We start from the raw sequence: 25,211 nt of genomic DNA, 5'->3' as shown, positions 1-25,211 counted from the left end.
CTTATCGGTGCTGAGAATGACAAGACATAGCTTTAATACGACTTGATGATGGTTTGCTGTTGTAAACGTGCAGAAGAGTTCATCCAAAGCCACCCATCACTGCTGTACATTTGTTCAGTCATCCCTCGCACAATTATAACTCTCATGAAAGATGACACTTGTATTAAATGTTACAGATAAGACTGATTAAAATAATAGATTTGTCCTATAATCATGATTAAACATTTTGGCTAAACCCCTCTTAGCCTCGATGTCTCAGATAGCACAATCACTTTGGTATACTGAAAGTCAAATGAAAAGTCACCCATGTCTTCGCTACCAGGCAGTGACAATAGTGACTGACATGGAGATAGGGCTTTGCTGAGATTTTGTGTTCTTGAGTTGGACAAATGGGATTGTAGAAAATCTTGGATCTTTCATCCCTTCACACCATGCAATTTTCCCATTTTCCACAAATATCAGATTTTATTTTTTTCCTTTATTTACTTCAAAAACCAGTTGCAGAATTCTTCAAGGTACATATAAAAGACAGCTGCACACATTTTGAAGGGGTATCATAACATGTTTTTTGTCACTTCAGGTTTAATCAGCTCTTATAGCCTAGATATATAGGAAAATAGTAGTCAGGACAGTAATTTGAACAGAAATACAAGCACAGCATGCTCTTCATATTACACACACACACACCAATGCTTCATCTACTTAACCCACAGGCCATTCTTAAGGTAATAACATGCTACCTCAAGAGGCTAAGGTTTCATTACATTTTTAAGGACTAACAGGTGTGCCGTTAAAGCTTGCCAAAATACTTCATGATGAACTGCAAAGCTAATCTGTAAACTTGCTGCTCACCCCCTGGATCACACTGCACCTGGCTAGTGAAATAGCAATCGTGGAACTCATGCTTGGTCATCCTTATTCCAGTACTGCAGACCTCAAAGCACCAAGGCAGATGGTTAATCTACACATCACTGGAAATAAACCTTATGGCTTTGAAGAAAGCGTGTGTTAAGATGCTTTTTAAGAAGTTAATATAAAAGTGTAAAATATGTTTCCACTCTTTAATGCCGTACAATACAACCTACCAAGGGCCACTGTGCTCAGAAACTAATTAAGGTCAGATAAGCTTTCAAATCTCTTTTCGGTCCGTTTCATGCTGGCCCTTACAGACCCCTCACTTTCTGAAATGGGGTCTAAAGGAGCCATCAAAGAGTCCCCCACCACCTGCTTCCCTTCAGCTCAATTGCCAATGGGGCCTTTTTTCTTTAAAACATGCACCTGGTGAGGCTGAAGCCTAATCACCTTTCCAAACATCTATGGCTACATAAAAGGGACAGCCCCCAGTCCTCCCACTGTTTGATCCCTCATTTGTCCACCATATGGTATTTCTAAATATAGGGTCTGTACAGATGTACCGTTTTCTATAAATAGACTGTGGCAATAGAGTATGGAATTAAAAGTAAGGACTTCAGAGTCAGGTCTAATCAGGACAGCATGGTGAGAGTTTTATTTGCTCTACTAAAGATTAAAAAAACAAACAAGAAAAAAACCGAGAAGGCAAGTTTACAGCCACCTATGGAAACTTCAGTTTAAAACTGAGGGCGCTATTTGAGAAGATGATGAAGATATACGCGTAGGTGGACATAAATAACAGCAAAAGGCACTCTAACAACGCCACAAATTCCGCCTTCTCGCTGCATGGATGAACACAGCTCTGCCCGCCCGGGGCCGGCCCTGCGCCGGCGCGATGGTTGCGCTGTTGGCTGGGCGGGGAATAGCGGGCATGGCGGCGCTGCGGAGGAGCGTGGTGTCCCCCGCTGGCCGGCACACCGCCTCCCTCATCTTCCTTCATGGCTCAGGTGGCTGCTCAGGGCCGGGGCGAGGGGCAGGGGCTCGCTGCCTGTTGGGAAGGGCGGGGAGAGCCGTCCTCTGCAGCTGGGCTCTGCCTGGAGCGTGGCGGCCATCCCTGGCGGGGCAGAGGGGGAAGGAAATCCGGCTTCGGGTGCCTCGTGCCCCGCTGCTTTAGCTTCTCCTTCCCGTGCCTGGCTCCAGCGTGGGCCTGACCCCACGTGGAGGGTGGGCTTTGTGTTTGGGCTTTCCTAATTTCCCATCTGTCTGGGTCACTCGTGGTTTGTGGTTCTGCCCTGTACCTGCTCAGATTGTTTTGCCTGGAAGCTGTGCTTCCGTTAGTTTGATACTCTGTTACTTCTGTGTCTAGCCATGTGTGAAGGATGGTTTTCATAATTAAAATGGGGCTCCGAGCACCTTGATAGAGCTGTAAGCATCCCTGTTTATCACAGGGATTTGGACTAGGTGGCCTTTAAGGGTCCCTTCCAACTCAAATGATTTTATGATTCTTTTAGTAGTACATGTTAGTAGGCTGTGTAAAGCACCTGCTGAGAAGATTCCAGCCTGTGCAGGTAGACATCCTGGCCCTTACAGCAGGCCCTCAGCAAGTAGTACGAGGGTGAGAGGGGAGGGTTCATTCCAAAGGTTAATATTAAATAACAGCCACAAAGTACATGTAACTTTAAAAAGAAAAAAAATAGACAAGGAAAAGGATCATAGGTCTTTATTAGATCAAGGACTTGCAGTCTGTTCTGCTGAGTAATTTGCACATGATGGCATGCTTAACTCCTGATTAACTCCTTAAGTCAGTCTTACAGTAGGCTTTGTTTTTTTGGGTGATATAGGTGCTTATTATTGTTTTTTCTTTTTAAATAGTTCAATTACATTTCTCTAAAATCCTGGAAGTTTAAAAAGTAAAAGTGAGTTCGTAAGGTGTGTTCAGCCCTTTTGTTAATACTAATGTTTTAATGCTCGAGGAAATAATTTCCTCTCATGTTGGAGGAAGAAGGAAAGATTATGGTTAGAGGTTTGTTCTGTATGTGGTCAAAGCACTCCACAGTTTTTCATTTTTAATATGATTTCAGTCATAATGTTTGCAAGGGGTAAATAGGAGGGTGCTTTTATTTGGTTTTGTTTTGCAATTCCGCAGGACAGAATTTAAAACAGAAGTAGCCACAGTGCCATTGCTGTGGGCTGGTGTATAAAACTGAATTGGTACCTTCTATACAGAGCTTGTGATGGGAATTGGCAGTCGGATGACATGAATCCATTTTGTTAATAATACTTGCTGCAGCCGAAATGTAACACGTGGAGAATGTAAATACAAAATACTTAAAATTATTGTACATTTCACCACCTAAAGTTTACAACTTTATGTAACAAATGCTAAAAGCAAATTTGAAAGTGAAAGATATATTTTAAAGGAAAATAATTAGTTTTAATTCAAGGCGGGAAGACAGACAGTATTGCTACCATCAGTTTATTTCAGGTTTGGAAACAGAATTGACCATTTGCCTCTTAGTGATGGTCAGAAGGATAAACAGTGCTAAAACTGAAGAACAGCTTTGAAGAGAAACGTTTTGGACTGCTGTTGTGCTTTGTTTGGTGTCACTGTGTTTTCTATTCCTCTCCTCCTTTCTGTTCTTAGCAAATGCAGATTTTTTACCCCTGCATAGAAGTACTTGTAGGTTGCATAGCATTTGGACCAGGGGAACTCTTGGTGTACAGTAAACCACGGTCAACTTAATGAGTTTTGTATCAACTTTATGTTGGCAAACCAGTTTCAAGAACTGTAGATGCTTCTACTAATGCTGGCAAAGACCTTACAACTCATGGAAGGAAAGTGCTGTGGAATGTGTTCTGAAGCATCGAGTTGAAAATGTAACTTTGACTTTTAACATTTAAAATAGCACAATAATGTGGTTGGTTTTGGGATTCTATTGTTTATTGGCCGCTTGGGATATTTTGCTTAGAACGTCATGGTTTTGCTATGTGCTCAACAGAGGGGGGAAAAAAAAAGATGTGGGTTTGGATCGTTCTTGTTTTCCATTGTTAATTCTAAAATGCACTGGCTGTAAATATAGTGAAGTCTGTAAATTTTCTGTGAATGGTAAAGCAAGAGAAAGCCTTGTCTATTGGGGAATTAGTGTAGCAGTAAGTTGGTATATTCATGTGTCACTGTTCTGAGGAACCCATGTAAGAGAGAAGCAAGCACAGATTGGGCCAATTTGTATTCATCCTGCATATAAGTTGATAGCCGTTGTAGTTGTAGGGACTTGGCTATAAGCTGAGTTTGGATGGTTAATAATAAAGTATGCAGTAGAGCTCAATGTTTGAATAGACCTGTTGGATTAATTGTTTTAAGGAGCCTGCCAGATATTTGAATTAAAACTTGGACACGCTTGCAAAAAGTTGGGAGTGTTTGACTGATGCTTCCCTTAAAGTATAACATTAGCATAATAGAATCTGAAGATTCTCTTTATTGCTTGACTGTGTTTTGAAGTGAGTTAGTATAAAACACTTTTCCTCTTAAAAGAGAAAGTCACATTTTACTACAGCAAGGTTTCTAACTCATTTGTAGAGTATCCACTGGTATTCCTTTATTTTTTTGCCATCAGCAAGGAAGGTAAGTTGCAAATAAGGTGTAAGGCTCTGTTCCTGATTGGAAGCTTTCAGCTGCTGGATGTACTAAAGTATTTATTAAACTTATGCTGTTGGAGCTTCCTGGGGAATCTGTTTCTAGGACTATTTGAGTCCATCTTCATTTTAAAGGTAATTGAGGTTATTGAAAGTTATTTTCTGTAGGAGTTTGGGGAATTAACTTTGTGATTAAGAAATGAGCTCAATCTAGTATATTTGATGTTGTGCATTTAAAGGGAAAACAATACAGAGTAATTCTTACTGTATTCTTCTGTGTGTTACAGGTGATACTGGCCAAGGAGTAAGAACATGGATAAAACAAATTTTGAATCAAGACATGGCTTTCCAGCATATAAAAGTAATTTATCCAACAGCTCCTGCCAGGTATTGCTTAGTATGTTTTAACAATACAATTAAATTATTCTAATCCACTACTGTAAATTATGCTTGTATTGGTACAGATTGTTGTAATGCATCCTTAATGTTTATGCCTTTTGGCAAAATCAGAGCTGAACGGTACATTGCTGCACTGCATCTGCAATGCTGAAGGATTAAGATTTCGTGTAAGTCACAGTTTCCAATTCACATTCAAGTATCGTCCTTCAATCTTTCAACATCCTTGGTGTCAGATACTCCAGTGTGTGCTGCAATTGAATTATAGAGCCATATTCTGTGTCTCTGTTCCACCTGTATTAATTTAAACACTGAAATACTTTGTTGTATCTAATGTTGGCTTCAGTTCTTCATGGTAGATGGTCTTTGTGACCAAAGATGTGAATAATCTGCAACTCCTGGAGAAAGTACTGGGAATTTTAAGTGTATACTTTTCCTTAATTTTCCCTCTAACCCAACTGTCAAAAAGAACTGTGTTCAGTGTTCACTGTAGATAGGATCTTGTTGGTAAGTGACACTTGTGTATTCAGTGGTACGCTACAAGGGGTTAGCAATATTTACCCCTGTGATTCTGAAAACTCGGGAGATCAAAATAAAGTCCGTAAGTTGGTCACCTGTGCTTGTCTTTAACTATTTAAAGATATGGTCTCATATTTCAGAGATGCTTAATTTTTCCATAACATCAATTTGTGTGTTTTTTATTTTGTTTTGTTTTTTTTTTTCAGTGACTGTGGCTCTAGGTTAGGAAAGTGTTTTCTTTAAATGTAATGGGGCTTAAAGATCTTTAAAGTTCTGTGGTGCCAGAGTGTGGCTGTATGCTGAAGGAAAGGAAGTTGTGATATTCTACATGAACTTTCAAGGTACAAAGTTCTTAAAGTCAGAAAAAAAAATATTCTTGGAGCATATTAACAAGTATAATAACAGATCTTACCTGGCAGTCACTAATATGTGGAAAACCTTTCCTTGACCTTGATCCACTTAGGCAGGAAAAGCAATGTGAATGTGCTTACTGTTACAGAAGTGTCAAGCCTGTGACAAGGCTTTAAAGAAGTGTATTTTGGGTTAGTAGGTATTGAATGTGATTGCCTGTAAATAGTGTGATCATTACTTTATTAATGACAGACTAAGATGATAGGTGGAATTTTCAGTGACAGATGATATATACTAATGGGCTTTATTTCTTCCCTGTCAAGATCAAGTACTAAAGAAATGCTGAGGCTTTGCTACCTTATGAAATGTCAAGTGTTGGGTGTAGCCAGAGTGCTTCAGACCATATCTGTAAGGCTAGTGTTTATCTTTTCCATCCTATTGTACTTCTTGGATAAATTTTTCATTTATTTTTGTGGCTTTTTGGATAACTACAGGTATAAGTTATGTATAAATTAATAATCAGCAAGATCAGAGCTAAATGAGTGACATTAATGTGGACATTAATTGTTTTTGTCTCAAGACTTTGGATTTCTTTACTATTATGAATAGACTGGGAGGAAGTTATGATCTTATAATTAAGATCTGTTTAAACAGACAGCTTTTATTTTAAAGCAAAGGCTATTTTTAGTTTTTTCTAGAGTAGGTAGAGACCATGCAGGACTCAGTTAAGAAGCATTTCTTAGCAAAATTATGAGAAGTATTGAAAGAATTAAAAATACACACACTATTTCTCTTTGCCAATGTAAATTATGCTTAGGAATATTAGTGTAGACCCTTCTGTCACTGATAAACACCATTAACTGACATAGTGAAACAAAACAGATATCATTAAGTAAAGTGAAGGTAAGTATTATCGGTCGAAACAGAAATAACAGGAGCCTTTGCAGACCCTTTCAATGTTATTTTGTTATTCAAGTTTAAGCATGTTATGCTTTTAAACATATTTGCAATGATTCCTCTCCTTGGAGTCATAGAATCACCAGCATTGGAGGAGACCTCCCAGATCATCCAATCCAACTGTCTACCTACCACCAATATTTGCCCACTAAACCATATCCGTAAACGTTATCCTTCCATCCACAAAAAAAATGAAAACAAGATCTAGAACATCCAAACCTAAATAGCAAATGAAAAATCTGCATTAGGTGTTTGAAAGTGCTATGATTTTATATATGTACATTTATATATATGCATATGCATATACTTACGTTTGTGTGTATGTGCTTCTTTTGGTAAGAATGCCAAATGTTTCCAGCACTAGCAGGGGAATTCAGAGTCCTTGATAATGATACGTGCAGGTGGGCAGTTATGTCTGTGCAAGTATGTACATATGGTTCTGATCCAGCTTTTTTGAGCATCTGGAAACACATGCTGATGAAAAGCTGCAGTGATGAGTGAAGGAATACCTCTGCTGCCCACTGCATTGTCAGTTTTAGAAGCAGAGCAGAAAGTTTTGTGAGTGGGTTTTTACACTAATGATGAAAACAAGAGCTTCAAGTTAGGCAAGACCATACTAGGACTGCTTGGTTAATATGCTCTTCTGGCAAGATATTGCTGATGTTAATATAGTTCACAGTCTGTAATAAAATCCTATCTTTGCCAGCATGGTTTACCACATACACATTGAACACTCTTAAGGCGGTTATGCCAGTAAAAGCAGATTTAGTATAACTGCAATGCTAGAGGCTTTGACAGGGTAACTGCATTTTACAGAATATCTCTTCAAAATCTTGACTGATATAGTTCTGCTGGTAGGTAAGTATTTAGATTTGGCTCTTCGTCTCTTAACCAGAGTTCTGAACAGCAGCAGAGCTCAACATTCTCAATAAACCATTAAATCATGTTCTTTGCAGAGCTCTGATGGGTTTTGCTTTCTAAATGTTATTTAGAATTTATCTTGAGCACTAATGCACATATGTTTCTTTATTACTGAAGCATCAGACATGTTTTGATTCAAGAGTCAGGGCACTTGAAAATTATTTTGGAAAACCAGCCCAGCATGTAAGCTAGAAGAATTTTCAAAAATTTCTGTTTCAATAGTATTGATGCCAGCGAGCACTCGTTAGGATTCTTCCTTCGTGTGGGTAAAAGCAACAGAACATTTCTGAACTGTGTTTTATAAGAATTGTTTTGAATCTCTGAAGGTCTCTGTAAAACACTTCAGCCTTTTTTAAAGGCTTACTTTTCTTTGGTCATTCTCTTTTGTAATGTTCAGGGTCTATCTAGAGAATGATACTCCATGTCTCCCCCAAACGAATGAGGTGTGTGTACCACTTTTGTACTTTCCCCTTTATTTTGGAGTGTTTTGATGTTTCTCAAATTTGCCCATTACCTGACTGGAAGTAACAGAATGTAGTTAGAAGATACGTAGGTGTCCTAAGAGCAAATTGCAGTTACAAACAAACTCTATGGTGAATAGTGTACTTAAAAAATAGCTGAAGACAGGTATTTAAAGTCTCAGTGAGATGCAGTGAGAGTAGTGGCAGCTGAAAGTGCAATATGTTTGGAAATTAAATGCCTGGATGTGATATATGAAGATTTTGTTCAAGTGACTTCCTTTACAAAGTTATGTTTTCAGTTTTTTCTTCTTAGAGAATTCTTGTTTTCTGTCACATAGGCAACTGGGATACTGAAAATCCATTGGTGTGTTTTATTTTAGTAGGTTGTTCTTTCAGCTTTAGCTTTCTTTCAAGACTGGTGCTAATGTACGTGGATATAACTTGCTGAAGACAACAGAATTGTATTTCTTCTCCTTTGTAATGCTGATATGACTTCTAATTAAAATATGGGATCTCAAACTGTAGCCCTAGTAGCTGATGCAATGCTTAAAGCCACGTCTACAGTAGTAGTTTTAAAGGAAAGGCTTTCCTTTTTTCCTTTTTTTATTTGGGTCAGGATGACTACAGCTTTAAATACTGTTTCAGCTGCCATGGCTGTGACTTAAACATTAGATTTCTATTGAGATTCTAAATCAGAGCTGAATGCTACCCAATTTAACCTTTTTTTTTTTTTATAATAGAAAGTGATAGTTTAAATTGGCATTGCAGGAGCTAACGTGGTAAAGTTAAAACCATTTAGGCTCCACTTGTTTTAATAAGTATACCTTACCTTCTTTAATTCCCTTAAAAAATCTAGGTCAAAGATTCTTTGCATTGTCTAGCATTCCATTCTGACAGTCTTCTTCTGCGAGTCAGAAAGTAAACTATAAATACCACTCAGGCTATTTTGTGGATCTTTTTTGACATTCGCTCAACATACCTTTCTGTGGCCAACAATTCTTTGCAGAGTTTGTCTATTTTTTTTTTCAGTATACTCTGATTTTTGTTGTTGCTAAGTTTGTGGCTGCTTTGAGCTGCTTAGCATTAGGCGCACTGGTCTCCATCCTTTCACCTAGGTTTGCATCTCTGCTCACGGGTGGAAATTAGTTTCATCTCCTCGTAGTCCCCATTTGGCTATACTGCAAAACCACCAGACAGTTTGGCACCGTTCAGCACCTTTGGCAGTCTCTGCTAGTGAGAGGCCTAGGATTGGAAAAGCAGCAGGGGTACTGCAGGTCAGACTTGAGATGGATTGGCAGAGCCGTGTAGCGGAGCGTGCATGGTGCCTATCATACTATGCTTGGCTCAAGCGAGCGTTATTAATCCCTCGCTTTTGTGAGCCCTAACCTCATTCATAAATGTAACACAAAGTTGTCTTTTAGAATTGGAATTTTAAGGGACGAGTGAAAGGTTTCAGTATCATGAGGTAGTTATTTCATTCTAAGCAGAAATCAGCTGTATTCTGCATAATAGTGATGAAAGCATATTGTGAGAAGCTTCATGTCTTCCTTTTATTTCATCCTTTCTGTTAAGTGAGGAAAGCATGGATATGTGTATGCATAATGCTTTCCTGTGGGGTGGGAATGGTCACTTACAGTCTACTCATCTGCAGTGTTATTGTTCAAATAATCCCCCCAAGTGGCATCCTTCCTCCCCCTTCCCCAAATCAAAAACGATTAAAAAATAAATAATCTGTCTGACCTGTTGAGTTTTATGTCAGCTGCATTTGAAACTTCCTGTGTTTTGAGTGAGAAACGTTTGTCACCAGTAAGGAAAAACCAAGAAAATATCAGTTCTCCAGGTAACTGTTATGTATTTGTTCAGTTGTTACAATTTCAGGCAGCAGAGGTTGAGAACAACTGTTTTGAAAGCATTTGCGTTTACACTGATGTGGTTGAGTGAAGAGGCACAGGATGTTCTGTTGAACAGATGGAATTACTCCTTGTGGAGATTACTCTTTTTTGTGTACTTGTTGAAGCTGTTTGAATTTCTGGCACATTTTATGTTGTTACCATACTGTAATGCTTCATCGTTAAACTGTGTTGAACCTCAGATTTAGCATAAGGTATAACTTGGATCAGGTCTCTGAATAATGCTTCTGGTTTGAGTATGTAGATTCTCTGCCCTCTACCTCCTGTCTTTGTTTTTGTTTTTAATTTTAATTCGCTTTAAGCTTCGGGTTGACAGATTTTAAAAGCAGAGTTCATAGCCAGGTATTCTGTTGTGGTACATTGGTATCAGCAGTGTGATTATGCAAAGAGTTTGGGATTAGGGAGTTAGATTGAATGTTTTTTTTTGTATGTGTGTTTGTTTGTTTCTTTGCAGATGGAAGCAGCTTTAGCAGAGCTGAGACTTGCTTCTACATCTTGGATTATCTGGCACTGTGCTTTGTAGGTTTTCTTAAAGAGGTGTGTAGACTTCGAAAAAAAAAAAGTTACAGTGTCTTTTGTGAGTCAGTGCCTCCTAACTTGCAAGGAGGTGAATTTAGGAAGGAAGCAAAAATAAGGATTTCAAAATTTTTGGAGTATCGTTCTGTGAATCTTGAAGCTTAACTTTGCTATAGATTCTCATTTCTGTCTGGAACTTGCAAAAACAATAGCAAAAAAAAAAAAAAAAAGCCTTACAGTGGTCTGTATTTCAAGTGACTGTTAGTATGGGGATCTGAGTGCTGAATGTGAAGACAGTGATAAAACTGTGCATCGAGAGGAGGAGTTAGTGAAATATATTTGTTTATCAGTGTGCTTGTCTGCTACTCTGCACTTCTTACTGGAAGTAGCCAGTAGTCTTGTTTTTATCCTTTTATGCCTTGTAACGTAATGTTTGATGGACAGTGATTTACATGTTAATAAACAAACACCTGTTCTTTTATTTGACTTGATATGAAGGTAACATTTTGGAGATAACAGCATGATTTTAGATCTGAAGTTGAACTTTGCCACTGTTTGCTTCCTCCCTGCTCCTGTTGACTTAAGATCACTTCAAGCTACTTAGCACAAATCTGTACAGGCTTAAGGTATGGAATATATAATCCATGCTTCAGAAATGTAGAAAAAGATGGAGGCGTTGCTGTCTGCTTTCATTCTGCTTTCCTTGTTAGTATGTAACCCACATTAGCAGATTCTAATGTATCTTTAACTTGTAAAAACATGGTTGATTGGAGTTGCTTGGAAACTTTGCGATGAAATCAACAAAGATTACCTTTGTATTAATGTGTATACTTAAAAAATTAAAAGGATGACAAACAGAGGTACTAGAGCACAAACTGTTCTTTTAAGACATTCATTTGGTAGGTGTGTAGGATATTCCTGAACAACAGTTTCATATGCTATCTTCTTCAAGAAGTATACGCATGAGGTAAGCATCAATACATACCCTTGAAAAAATGACCTGTCAAAATAATAATAAAATAAAAAATCTAGAATGATGTGAGGAAGCACTTTACAGATTCTTTTCTTGGGAGTTTTTGCAGTTTCTTAAATGCTATTTGCCATGTCTCCCTTCCATCCAGTCTCTTTGCTAGAGAGTTGGTGTGACTTGTAGGAAGTTGTTTCAAATCTCTTAAAAATGGGTATACATTTGGAAGATGAATATATGGAAGAACGTTTCTTGATTCATATTTTCTGTTGCAATGAATCTTTTATTTTTTTTTATGCTCCAGAGGCTTAACAAGAGAAGCAAAAACACACCCTTTAAAACAAACAAAAAAGCAGAACAAACAAGCTTTGGGTCGTGGGCTGTTTTGTTGTCTTTTTTTTTTTTTTTTACTACCATTCAAAAGGAGTAAGAGAAGTGAGACACCTCAAAATGCACTGGGATTAATGTTATACAAGTTTTGCTTGAATTTAGGAAAGCAAAAAATGTAAACTTAGTAACCATTTCATTTGACACTGTCCTTAACTGACCATACTTAGCTTAATAGATGAAGATTTCACTCCAGTCTCTATTTCTTTGCTTTTGTGTATTTTGGTCCAATCTCTTCTGTCCATGTAGCATAGGAATTTTTTTTCTTTTGTGGTTTAATTGTATAAAAAAATTTTATGCTGTATTCTTGGAGCTGTTCAGATGGTTCCATGCCAAGCATATTTGTTTACCGTGGTAATGTCTGAGTTGTTGTATGCCAGCTAATAAAGAGATTTATATAAAGAACAAGGTGAATGACTAAAACAGATGTGCCAGTTGGGTGAACCACTAAAAGAACCTTACTTCCCAACTTTATGTAAAAGTTATTCTCAATGTATTTCTGAGAAATCAGGAGTGGTTGCATGGATGTTTTTGAGACAGCTGAAAGAATCTCACCTGTTTGCTTGGGGGTCTTTTACTCTGGGATTAAGGCACATTAGTCTTTCATCTGTTTCACTGAAGAACTTGCAAAATCATGAGTTTTGACTTCTGATTAAGCATTATAATCACAACATGGGTTTAGTACTGATTCTAAGTTGTCTTACAGTTAAGGGGAAATATATATATATATATATATATATATATATATATATATATATAGTAATATGTATTTTCGATAAATAAAACACATCTTTATTACATGGGAGTCCTTGATCAACCTCCTGTTAAAATACTATAACCTTACACGTTTTCTCATGTATACGTGTTACTCTGGTTTTACTAGAACATAAAGCTCTGACTGCTAAGGATTTTTACTAGGACTGGCGTATAAGTGGGAAATTAATCCTTTATCTAAGTTCTGTTTAAGTGCTTAGTCTCTACAGCACTTTCTCCAAGAGTCTTCCAGAGCATCCATTGATTTCACTGTTGTTGGTGTTTCTGACTGGAGTGGATACTCTTAGAAATTGATAAGTAAATTATAAATTTTGTAGTCTTGTTTCTTGGCATTGATGAATTCATTTGGGAAGGGTCCTGGATACAGACCTAATGTTATGGAATTAAAAGACCATTTTTTTTATCTATCTTCAGCTTGTTGGGTGTATGAAATATTTCTACCATTTATCCTTAAATTTAGTGGTTACACATTTTTATAAGACAAATAAGGATGGATTTAAATGTACACGTATATATGTTCTGGTGGTTAAGTACATGGTTAGGTTTAAATAAAGTAAATGGGGGACAGCTTAAGGTACACTTTCAATTGAAGTTGACTATCTTGAGTATTGATGGGTTGTTTTGGTTTTTACAGACTGAAGCTGTGCTCAAGTAGGCAAAACAGTGCAGTCTGTGTGTGCCTTCCTGCTCTTTGTTGCCTTTCTTCTTGGCTTATCAGCTTTTAAGTCATAGATCTTACGTACTTTATGTTCATAGTGCCTGTTAGAAGAAACTCTGTCCTCTCATTTTTTAGTTGTGTGACTGAGAAATGCAAGTAGTATTCAGCTTTTTGCACACTTCAGCTAGAGAGAGTATTTGTGGTTTAGAGGTAGTTGTCATATGAAACCTCTCTGGTATTAATAAAGGCAGAATTTGTTGGTTCATTAAGAGTAATTAAAGTAGTGCCTTTCTCGTTTTCAGCCAGTAGTGTTTTTGCTTAATCCTAGTACTGAAGAAATCAAGAGCATAGAAGTCAGCATTAGCTTTTCAGTGGGTTCTCATCCAGACAGATTTATCCAAAGCTGTCTGTTTGTAGGCAATGATAGTAATCTGATCTGAGCTCACCTAAGCTTAAGTAAAAATGAAATATATTCCCCTGATCAGACATTGCATTTAAGGATTTTAGGGGGCTTGGTTTTGAGCTGAGGCATCGATCTCAAAGCAAGATTTTGGTATTAAATTGTGAAACCATTGCAAGGCAGTTAGATCACCTTTCTTGGGATTTCAGAACTCTATTTTCTTTATTTTAAAACAAATAAGAATCTGCTTTCAATTGGAGCTTTCATGATTGTGAGGTATAGGCAAAACTTAAAAAAAAAAAAAACATATATATATATAAAAACATATTCATCTGACAACACAGTATTAGAGTGAATGGAAAAAATAAATTGCTTTACCTTTAATTTGTTTGTGTACAATCCAGTAAGCACATGGCACTTCTTTCAATTACTTCTGAGTAACTTACCTTATTATGGTGAAGATGGCTGTGTTTAACAAAAAGTTAACAAAATAGATGTCTTAAAAGCACGTGGAGGTTCATAATATGCATTTCCTTTTAACTTCAACAAAAATAAGAAAATAAGACATCTGAATCACATAGCACTAGTTCCTTCAAAGTTATCTTGTTGAGCAGTTACTTAAGCGTGTTCTGTTCCTTGTGGGATTTCAATCCTAGCTTTGGGATTAAGAACATCTTGACAGGGTTATAATTAACATTTAGCTGAACTGATCAACCTTCACATTGGAAGTTTTGGTCAGTTCATTTTATAAAGCAGCCAAATGCTTTCTTCACTCTTGAAGAATAGTCTCTTGAATGCAAGAAAGTGCAGAGCGGTTGGGGGTGAAGTGAATTAGAGCTGAAAGATATTTCTTCTTTCCTTTGCTGGACGAATAAAAAATTACTTTTATTTACCAATTATGTTGACAACTTTTGATCTTATGCTTAATCATTTGTCTCCTTTAATTCTTCCCCTCTAGGCCTTACACACCGATGAAGGGAGCCACTTCCACTGTGTGGTTTGACAGATATAAAATATCTAATGACTGTCCAGAACACATTGAGAGTATTGACTCTATGTGCCAGGGACTTACAGACTTGATCAATGATGAAATGAAAAATGGCATCAGAAAGGACAGGATACTAATAGGTAAGACTTAATTTTTGATGTCTTTATTTTAATGCTTCCAATTATTGAGCTCGTCTACTTGGAAATTAATTCACCCTAAAAGCCCATTAGCCTGTCTTGCAGTTGCCAAATAACTCCTTCAGCAGCCAATCCTCAAGAACGTTGAATCACTCTTTAAACCTATATCACATAGTGAATGTGGCTGACTGCAAACAGTGTCCTCAGAAATGTAATATATAACTATTTTAATTTGAAATGATCATTTGTAATTGTAATTTAAAACATAGTGAGCAGTGCTTTACTAGAAGCAATGGAAAATACATGCCTTTTGCTTCTAGCAATTTTATTGGGTGAAAAGGCATACTTTTGGCATGCTTTGCCAGAGAGGCTTGTAGTTTGGAGAGTGCAGAGGTAGCATATAAATTGTCATGGACTTTTTCCATGCTGCTTTAGCATTCTGATTTAAGTTATTACATGGAGAAACAAATAGCATGTAATACATCGCTAACAGTTTACACTTGACAACAAATTATGAGCTAGTTGTCATATTTCATACATACGTCTATCTCCTTGTCACTCTTCATTTCCATGTATTTCTGGTGGCTTTCACAGTGCTTCTGTGAAATAGGGAGTGGGATATCGAGGCACAGAAGTTGAGGCCAAAGGAATAGCCTACATGAGAGGAGTGAGAATTCAGGAGTCCTTGGCTCCTTGTCCCTTCCCTAGACCACAAACTATTTCAGGTTGGGGAAAAAAACTCCTAATGTGGGAACTTTAAAATTTATGGCCAAGTGAGTCATTCCATCGAGCTCCTGCGTGGTGAAGCCACTGCCCTTCAGCCTACATGTTTTCTTGGTCCAGCCTAATGTTACTCTTTGAAGGCCTGTGTTTACTTTCCCTTTCTGGCTTATTGCCCTGGCTGTGGAATGCATTGTTTTGGATGGCTTTCAGCACAGTCTTTGATCTCTCTTTCCTGTGTTATACCTGCTGGCTTGGAAGCAGCTGAAGAAGTGCAGGTGCTTTTTCATAGGGTGAGCTGGGGGATGTTCTGTTTACAGGTCTAGGTTGCTACTAGCATTTTCTTCTTACTCTGTAGCCCTCAAAATCGGTCACAGAACTGCAGGATAAGGTGTTTTTGTTTTTTTCTTTTCTTTCCACAAGTTTTAAACAGAGTAAAGTTGATGTGCTCCAATTCCTTCAGCATGTATTTGGAAGTCTCTGTCTCTGTGGACCTGCATTCCTCATCTGTAAAATAAATAAAAATAAAAAAAAAAAAAGCACACAGTTTCCTCACTCTGAAGAACATTTGTATCAGGCTTCTAGAGTGAGGTGCTGTTTCTTAGTAACAGGAGCTCCATCCTAGTGAATCTAATTTTCATGCAACAAACAAAACAAGATAGTTCCAGCCAGAGTACAGAGGTGAAGAGCTTGCATGGGTATATAATAAAAATAACTAGTGGAAAATGAATTGTCACTTATGGCTGTTCAAGTCTTAGTGTTCTTGCAAAAGAACTTCGTGCCTTCTCTGTGCTGGTTTTAATGGTTAACCACCATGGGATGCAATGGAGAGCAAAGCTTAAGAGATCCTGTGAGGATTCTCTGAACAAAAGTTGATTTTAATGTCAGTGAGAGTCAGAGTACTGGAGCAGACTTGATAATTTTTGATAGGCCCTCTTGAAATAGTTTAACATATTCTGGCATTATTTCTTACAGAAAAGCAGAACTCCTGTAAAGGCACTTGGTAGCTTTATAACATTTTTCATCAAAATAACGTGACACCACTGGTTAATTACTTGGATATATTCAATCCATCTGCACCAATCTGTAAAGCCTGTAATGGGAAGATCTTAAATAAATGAGAAAGGGCCTGGAAGATTGACATAAAGTCTGAAGAGCAGCAGGGGTCCTTTTTGAGGTACATCACAGAAGCCAAGAACAGTTGTGTGAGTAGGGAGGGGAGTTAAAGAGAGTGAGATACCTTATTAAAGGGTTATGGAAAACTGGGCTGTGGGACTTTATATTTTGCAATAAGTGGGTGTTTTAATGAGTGGAAAGAAAACAAAATAACTATGAGGAGGATAGCAAGATTGAAGGTTACAGTTTTATATAGAATAGTGGACTAGAAATTACAGGCTGAGGATGAGTGTCAGATATTGTTAGATGATGGCAAGCTAGGTGTTAGGCAAGCAGGAAGGGGGGAAGCAGGATAGGCACCCAAACAGTGGAAATGAGCAGCCCATCATCAGGTGTTCTAGGGGATGATTCTCCTTCTGGAGCAATCAAAATTTCCACCAGGCTGAAGACCATGGGTACAGTAAGGTTATCTTCTGAGAGAAACGATAGCCTATACTGTTACTTTGGGTAGCAGGGCTAGTTCTGAAATCCAAAAGCAGCTGTCTGTAAAGCTGAACACTGATACTAAGGATGAAGTTTAAGCATATGATGGTGTACAAAAACATGACTTACGTGGAAAATGCCAAATATTTAAACAGTCTTACTCATGAATATTCTGATTCTGGGTAGAAATAGGTACTTCTCATTTGGAGTGTAAGGATAGGGTTCGCTTTAGTCAACTATGTTTCAGTGAGAGCCCATCTTTTTGTTTTCTTCATTGTTCTTGATTTAGTACTTCTTCCCTACTTTACGGGTCACTTTTTCTGTAGTACAGAAATGCTGATCCAAGCACATTGGGCTCTGCCACCTGTAGTCACTTGTAAGCAGCCAGTGAAAATAAACTTTCAATAACAGTCCTGTAGATTTGACTGTGTGCCAAAACCCACACACATGATTCCTGACCCCTTGTACTGTAACAATAACAAGACACACAACCACTTTTGTTTATCGCTAGACTTCTTACACAGCTACTGAACTATGGTGGAAGTAACATGAAAGTTCTGTGCCTCTTGTAAATATTAGCATTTTCATCTCTGTGTGTGTGTGAGAATGAGATGGGGAGGAAAAACCTTTGGTTTGACATCCCTGAGAGAAGATTCTGTAAATATGAGAAGATGTAAAATCAACAATAATTCATTAAACCACAGCACGAACTACTTTGAGATATGTCACAGAGTTCACGTTGACACGCACTTCACAACTGTGCCTATGGGTTCACAGAAGAGAAAGGCTTAACAAGGTCAAGTTCTCTAATCCATCTTCATATGTCACTGCAGATTCAGTGCTACTTAAGCAAATCCTTACCATTGCTTTTCTTTCTTTTCTAAAAGGTCTTGAGTTGCAGCTTTCCTACACCAACTTAGAATTACTCTCCTGGTTTTTCTGTTTTAAACCTTTCCTTGTAGATTGTGTTAATGCAGTCTCATTTTTAATTCTTCTTAAGGTCCTCTGTTTTACAGAAGATAGGTATCTTTATTGTGAGCAGTACACATTTGCTAGAGGTTTGAGTCATAGATAGTACTTTCTGCAGTGAAACAAAATAAATGCTCCATTTTTATTTATTTTTAAGGACGGAGTTGAAAGGAGAGAAGGATTAGCATTCCAGATAAGTTTACAAGTATATAGCAGGTTGCATGGAAGAAGCAAAGGCATGAGATAAGAAAAACATATAGATGGGAGAAGCAAGCAAAGCTGAGAGATAAACGACAGGAGTTGGAAAGCAGGTTTTCTAAATTCATTTTCCTTAATGCATGTTTAATGATGGGTGAATATTGTTTTTTCCCTAGTGTTCTTCCACCTAATTTTTCTTCATTTCTTTCATTCTGACTTGGCCTCAGGGGTACTCCTCTTCTGCTCCTCGTGTAAGTTAAAGCTTCTCTTGGTTGGAGAAAATATGATTTTTGGAGTATTTTCTGTCATCATGCATCTTTCTGATTACTGCTGGTTATAGGCAGGAGGAGGGAGAAGAGGTACATGTCTCTAAGCACTGTAATACATGGGCTGTGAGGTCTGCAGATATAGGTGTTTTGGAAATCAATCTCAATATTACAAAACTGAGCTGACTGTATTAGAAAAACAAAACAAAAAATACAGCAGGTTTGGTGGGAGGGCTTTGTTGTCATCCTCGGAAGCAACCATGAACACATTTGAGGTGTGGCTAGATCCTTAGCTTTGGTAGAGTAATATCTGAATGGAAACTCCTCTGAGACTTAATGGCTTTTTACTTTCCTTCTAGGTCTGAAAGTTGATTGCTTATGATCTGTTCTACCACCAACTACAGTTGAAAATACACAACTAGATTATTGATTAACTAAGGTGATGCTTCAGAAACTGCTGTATGCTTTTTACAAGAAAACAGTGAAACTAATGTCACTTAAATACACATTCAAACATGCTGTTGGCTTTTTTTTTATAGTGGGAAAGTTGAATAGCAAATTTATTCCAGAGAAGAAGTGGCTGAGCCAGTCATGAGAATTTGCCTTTGTTCTTGTAAAGACAGTGAGTAACTAACAAACAGAATGAATAGAAATGCTGTTAGGGTTTAAACCATTCATTTCAGTTCTGTTAGTTTGGAACTTCGCTAAATATTAAACTTACAAAAGTAAAAGGAGAAAAAGGCTGATATGAGGAAATATGTATTTGAGACAAAGTACATATTAAAGCACTTACACAGGAGCAGTGTTCTGGGACTTTTGTAGAGAAGGGAATTTGCTGTTTCACTGGAATATTTGTGCTCTTCTCTGATATTCATATATGAGCACTGTTAAGTGTATATAATACTTCCATTCATGTATGGAAAAAGGAAGGTCAGAACAGAGAGTCAGCTTCTTTGCAGTTGATGTGTAGAACAAGGATTTGCTGTTACCATTAATAGAAGGTAAATCACAGAAAGTCCTTAGGGAGAGCAGAAAGTAAACTGAAATGTAGCTTTAGGGAAAATTCATGATAATAAACTGATTAAAGCAACTGTAAGTTGAAATTTCAAAAAGGAGGAATGGAGAATGAAAATTGCTATGAAAACAAAAAAGAAAACTAGGCAAGAGCGTGTAATAAATTGTGATGATAACGGAGTAGGCAAAGGCAATTGCCAGCTGCTGGTGTAGCCCAATAGAACAGGAAGGTAATTGTCTCTGATTGCACAGTGCTGGTACAGATGCTGTGACATTCATCTCTTGCCACTTTGTTACCAGGGCTGCACTGACAAATTTGAAGCAATGCAGAGAAGATGAAAAATAACTGTTAGAGAAATAAAGAAATAAACGTTGTTTAAAATAAGCACTTCAAAACCCGCTGCTATATCTAAATCCGTATTCTTATGTTAAAAGTCTGGGATTCCAAAGTTTTTTGTTGTTTTTTTTTTTTGGTTTTTTTTTTTCAAGAATGAATAAATTACATGCAAGCAGTTCATTCTCTCTTCACTGTTATATCACTGTATGGATAGGGTTAACTCATTATTGATACATGCTATTCCAGACAGGAATGTTTTGTTATTAATAAAGTAGATCTAGGGAGATTCCTTCTGATTCACATTCTTTAACTTGGAAGTGTGAAGACCCTCAGATTCCAACAGATCTTTTGTGATTAACAAAAAATATTTCTTAATTGGCAAAGCCAATTACAAGCAGTGTTATTTTCACTGCAGGGGCAGGCCTTACTGCATACTTGAGTGAAGTTTCTTTGCTAGAGAACTCTGTTCTGCTGAATTGACTGTTTTATATCTGCTTACGCTTACTTAGCCTGTGCCTAAACCTCTTTTGTAAGATAGGCAATGTAATACTACTGGTTAAAAACTTAATTTGTGTGACATAGTGCTTCCCAAAATGGCATCTATAAGGAGAAATGTTGTTACTTCATCACTTAATTTTTTCAACTAATGATTATGCATCTCTTTAAGAATAGATATGAAGTGAAAAATTAGGAAGTGAGTTCAAGTGTTCTGTGAAAACATTAGTAAAATCTGAACTTTGTGCAGCCTTTTCTCTGGCATATACATTTGTTTCAAGAAGGTCATGCCTATCTAAGGTCAAAATGTTGCACTGTGACTTTTTTTTTTTTAATCTTGATTAATTCATAATAATTTTCTTTACAATACTGTAGGATTGGAGAAGAGAAGGCTCCAGGGAGACAGGAGTGGGAATGGCTGTTTACAAGGGTGGATAGTGGTAGGACAAAGGGGAATAGTTTTAAACTAAGTCTTGGGAGGTTTAGGTTAGGTATTAGGAGGAAGTTTTTCCACACGGAGGGTGATAAAGCACTGGAGCAGGTTGCCCAAGGAGGCTGTGGATGCCCCATCCTGAAGGCATTCAAAGCCAGGCTGGATGTGGCTCTGGGCAGATTGGTCTGGTGGTTGGTGACCCTGCACACAGCAGGGGGTTGAAATTAAATGATCACTGTGGTCTTTTTTAACCCAGGCCATTCTGTGATCTTGGTATTGGTTATATTGAGATGACCAGTGTACATAAGCATGTTGTACTTCATTGTGTTGCTTGCGTTCCCTCACTTCATACATTGTTTCTTGTAATATCTATACAGTGCCTCTTATTTTTCCTTAATCTGAAACCTGAATTCCTGTAGTAGTTACTGGCTGAATGTACTTTTTTGGTGTTACGTTGAATTTGCATTTACAGTGTCATACTTGGAGTTGAGATTTGTCTCCAACTGCAAATGCTTATTCAAATAGTTGTATTTACTATATGCTGTTTGTTCAGTGATTATGGTGGTGTTAAGTGATAAAATTCAGGTTTTCTCCTGGAAAACCAATTGCAGAGAGCTAGATGTCCTTTGTGTTACATTTTTCCTAGAGTAGTGTGAGCTACATGAAAGAACCATTACCTAATATTCTTCTAAACAGAAGGTGACTGCATTGTCAAAGACTGCTGGTGAGTAATTGCAGATAGAGTTGCCAGACTGTGACTAACTCGGTACAAAATTTTAGATTAAATCATTTACAAACTAGTAATGAGTTTTCAATGCAAACTTTTTGTATTTGAAAACATTTAAAACAAGCCTCATTTTTTTTATGTGGACAAAGCATATCTGCACTTCTTTGTAAACTATTATGATAAAAAGCGCTTCTTGCAGAGGAGTGACATAATTAGTGTCATTCAGACTGATCAAAAGAAAGGGGAGGAAATGACTAGGTTCCACAGAGGAGAATACGGAAAAACTCAGCTCCATACAAGATGTTGTTTATGTGATAGATGTGTAACTTGCTCTATTTGTAGGTACTTTCATGGAATTTATTTTTCTCTCTGTGAATGTGGAGTCATTGTCAAAATTTTGGGGGTTACTCGGAGTCTTTTGCAACATGTGTTTTATTTCATTGTTGAATCCTTATAAATATGAAAGAACGTATCTGGTGGGGAGTGGTGAGGCAGGTGAAAGGCCTGCAGTGTTGTTTTCAATATTTTTGTGAAGACAAGTTCACATCACTTGAAGTTTTGAAGAAACCATCTGAAGTTTTTTGAAATGTGTTCTGGATTTACTTACTCAAGCATTCTTCAACTACCTGTATTTCTGAACTGCCACTTAGACTTATTACTTTTAATATTACCATTGAAATCAACCTTTAGTTTAAACAGCAGATCCTGTCTTTATTTACCAGAGGTAAATATCAGGGTATTATCAGCTCCCAATCTGAGGGTCATTTTTGCAAAGGAAGGCCAGACTCTAGTCTTTCAGACTGTGTGTTCTTCTTTCTCCCTCATAATCATGTAAAATTGGGATGTTTCAGGTACAGTTTTGGCCACGTTCTCCTCAAGACTACAAGATGACAGTAACAAGAAAGAAGAAACAGGAATTCAATTGAAATTCTGGTCACAAATTGATCAGAAATTAAAAATACTTTTGTGTGAGAGAAGCTGAATGCAATGATTGGATTAGTCTAGTGTTTGTAGGAGAATTTCTAACACAAGTCAAGCCAGATCTTCCAGTTACAATACAAGATGTTCTGCAAGCTAGTAGGGTCTACAGTCATAATGACTGGAGGATGCTTTTCTGTTCAAGTCTGTCTCTCTATGACCTTGTGTGCCCCAAGGATATTGTGTGTGGTTGCAGCATTCAATGAAGTTGAATATCATTGGGCTCAATTTCAGTATTGCAGTGGCATTGCACTTGTTGAACTTTGTACAGCAACCGTATGAAACATGTACAACAGAACTAACTCAAAACAGGGGGCTTGCATAGTCCTTGCAAAAGAGCTTTGTTCATTTTCACGTCTGCATTTGATCAGTTCAGCTAAAATGGTTGCATGTTTTGTGTTTCTCCTTCAAGCTGAATCTCCTTCAAGCTTGTATTAAAAGGTCTGGGTACAGAATTTTGCTACTAATTAGCACTTGGATACAGACTTTTGCTACTTATTAACATGAGTTAACAGCTCTGCACAAACCAATGACCTCACTAGTGCACGTGTACTTGTGCTGCTTTGTGCAAGGCTGCTGTCACAATCTTTCTGCCAGTTATCTGTATGCTGGAGATGTTTTAGCCAGCCAGTCATTCTTCATGCTAGTCATTATCTGGATGCAGTCAGCTTAGTACCTTATGTACTGCATCCTTGTGAAGTAATACTGTGGTCTGGATTTCTTTCCTGATGAGTATTTGTCATGTAAAAAGGAATTCATGTGTAAGAAATTAGCACAGTTGAAGTTACATACTTTAACAGAAGGCTTTTAGATCAGAGATCTTGTTAGAACTCAGTTGCTCCTGTTCATTGATAGGGATGTTGAATCTTTGAGATCCCTTGCAACTTAAATGATTCTATGAACTGGGGTGGGCTGCCTCACTGTTTTTCTTCATTTATTGTCTATTCTAAGGAGTAACAACAACAAGACCTCAAACTCTGAGAGGCCTAACATGAGTGTTTATTGCTTATATATAGCAGTAAAACAGATCTTCTATGCTTAAATGGCATTAACCTTAAAAACAGATGAATTTTGGTTATAGAATTTTGCTTTGTTTATTTACAAATATATGCACATAGTGTTCAAATACCTGGAATGGGGCATACAAAAAGAGCTTCCAAAGTCACAGTGTTTTGGTTTTTGTTTTTTTCTTTCCCAATGATGAACCTTTAGTAATTTTATAGCTGCCCAACTTCTGAATTGAATCAACTTTTGATTTAAGATGTTTGAGTAACAAGATTACAATATAGTTTTCTGTTGCATTGTGCATAAAAGGTAGAAGTCTGAAGATGAAAACAATCAAACTGGATTACAAATGTAAAGTCCTATATTTGTTTCTTTTGTTGCATTGTAGGAGGCTTTTCCATGGGAGGTGGAATGGCAATGCATTTAGCATATAGGTTTCATCAAGATCTGGCAGGAGTCTTTGCGCTGTCTAGTTTTCTCAATAAAGACTCTGCTGTGTATGAGGTGAGTGTGAAAAGTTTTTACAGTAATGTTGCTTAGCTTAAAGAATAGCATGGTAATTAAAATCAAGCATAGCATGTTTCTACATCTGAGGTATTAGATTAACATTCTAAACTTACATTTTCTAGAATCAGGAAAGCAAAGTGTTCAAGAAATAAGGCTTTAAAACTGTCCTTTCATAATGTTTTGATGCTTTTTAACAGACAGTGCAACTACTTTTTTTCTGACTAAATAAATGTAGAATGAGAATTAACAAATGAAATTCTATGTAAGTTGTCAGTAGTTTTTAAAGTACATGTAAATGTAACTGGTCCTTGAAAATTTATAGTGAATTGCAGTACTCATTGGCTCCATCTGCTGCCACGAATTTCCTTTCTCTTGTTTGGAAAGGGACGTAGTCTTAAATTTAAGCCTTAACATTAGTCAAGGCTTACCACTAGAACTTGAAATGCAAGTTTTTTTCATCTGTATTCCTTTGTCTGCTTTTATAGACATTAGGATATCTGCACTAATAGGCAGATAGGTAAAATTAAACTGTTATGTAAATTCTCACTGTGTAATTGTAAATATTCTTTGAAAATGTATTGTGATGTGTTACACAGTGTTTCTTCTCCATCTAGGCCTTGAAAAGAAATGAAAGTGTCCTTCCAGAATTATTTCAGTGTCACGGAACTGCTGATGAACTAGTTCTGTATTCTTGGGGTGAAGAAACCAACAAGATGTTAAAGTCACTGGGAGTATCAACATCTCTTCATACTTTTCCAAACCTCAATCATGAGTTAAACAGAAAAGAAATAGAAGAACTTAAAACCTGGATTCTAAAGAAGTTGCCTGTTGAAGCTGAAATGTCAAATGAATAAAATATGCAGTTCTCATATACTTTCTGTTGTTTGTGGGTTTATATAAGCACACTTTCAGGTAGACACTGTGATATTCTATACAGTTAAGTAGTGACATGATGGTGCTGGCTATTAACACCCACTTTATCACGTGGATTTCTTTTTGGGTTTTCTTGTACAGATTTTAAATACACATCCTTGTCGGTCACTGAGATGTAATGACTGATAGTATTAAAAACTTTCTTAAATTATTCAGTGTTCGGGAATCAGAGTTACGTATTTCTGAGATACTTGTTTCCTCGT

General features: G+C 37.2%; 1 protein-coding gene across 1 annotated transcript; it reads left to right on the top strand.

Annotated features, from left to right (window-relative positions):
- The first annotated feature begins 1,728 nt into the window (after nt 1-1,728).
- LYPLAL1 (lysophospholipase like 1) lies at nt 1,729-24,949 on the top strand. The gene is made up of 5 exons (XM_015857280.1): nt 1,729-1,859; nt 4,773-4,872; nt 14,661-14,830; nt 23,957-24,072; nt 24,690-24,949. Exons 1-5 carry the CDS (start codon nt 1,748-1,750, stop codon nt 24,927-24,929), a joined length of 738 nt encoding a protein of 245 aa, XP_015712766.1. The 5' UTR covers nt 1,729-1,747; the 3' UTR covers nt 24,930-24,949.
- The last annotated feature ends 262 nt before the right edge of the window (nt 24,950-25,211 follow it).

Source organism: Coturnix japonica, chromosome 3, assembly GCF_001577835.2.
Source record: "Coturnix japonica isolate 7356 chromosome 3, Coturnix japonica 2.1, whole genome shotgun sequence".
NCBI lineage: Eukaryota > Metazoa > Chordata > Aves > Galliformes > Phasianidae > Coturnix > Coturnix japonica.
This window is presented reverse-complemented; position numbering and strand designations above follow the sequence as displayed.

Excerpts from the sequence above, each read along its gene's own strand:
- LYPLAL1 (XM_015857280.1), top strand. The coding sequence starts at position 1,748 with ATGGTTGCGCTGTTGGCTGGGCGGGGAATAGCGGGCATGGCGGCGCTG. Across the intron at positions 1,860-4,772 it reads CATCTTCCTTCATGGCTCAG|GTGATACTGGCCAAGGAGTA; the intron begins GTGGCTGCTCAG and ends TGTGTGTTACAG. Across the intron at positions 4,873-14,660 it reads TATCCAACAGCTCCTGCCAG|GCCTTACACACCGATGAAGG; the intron begins GTATTGCTTAGT and ends CTTCCCCTCTAG.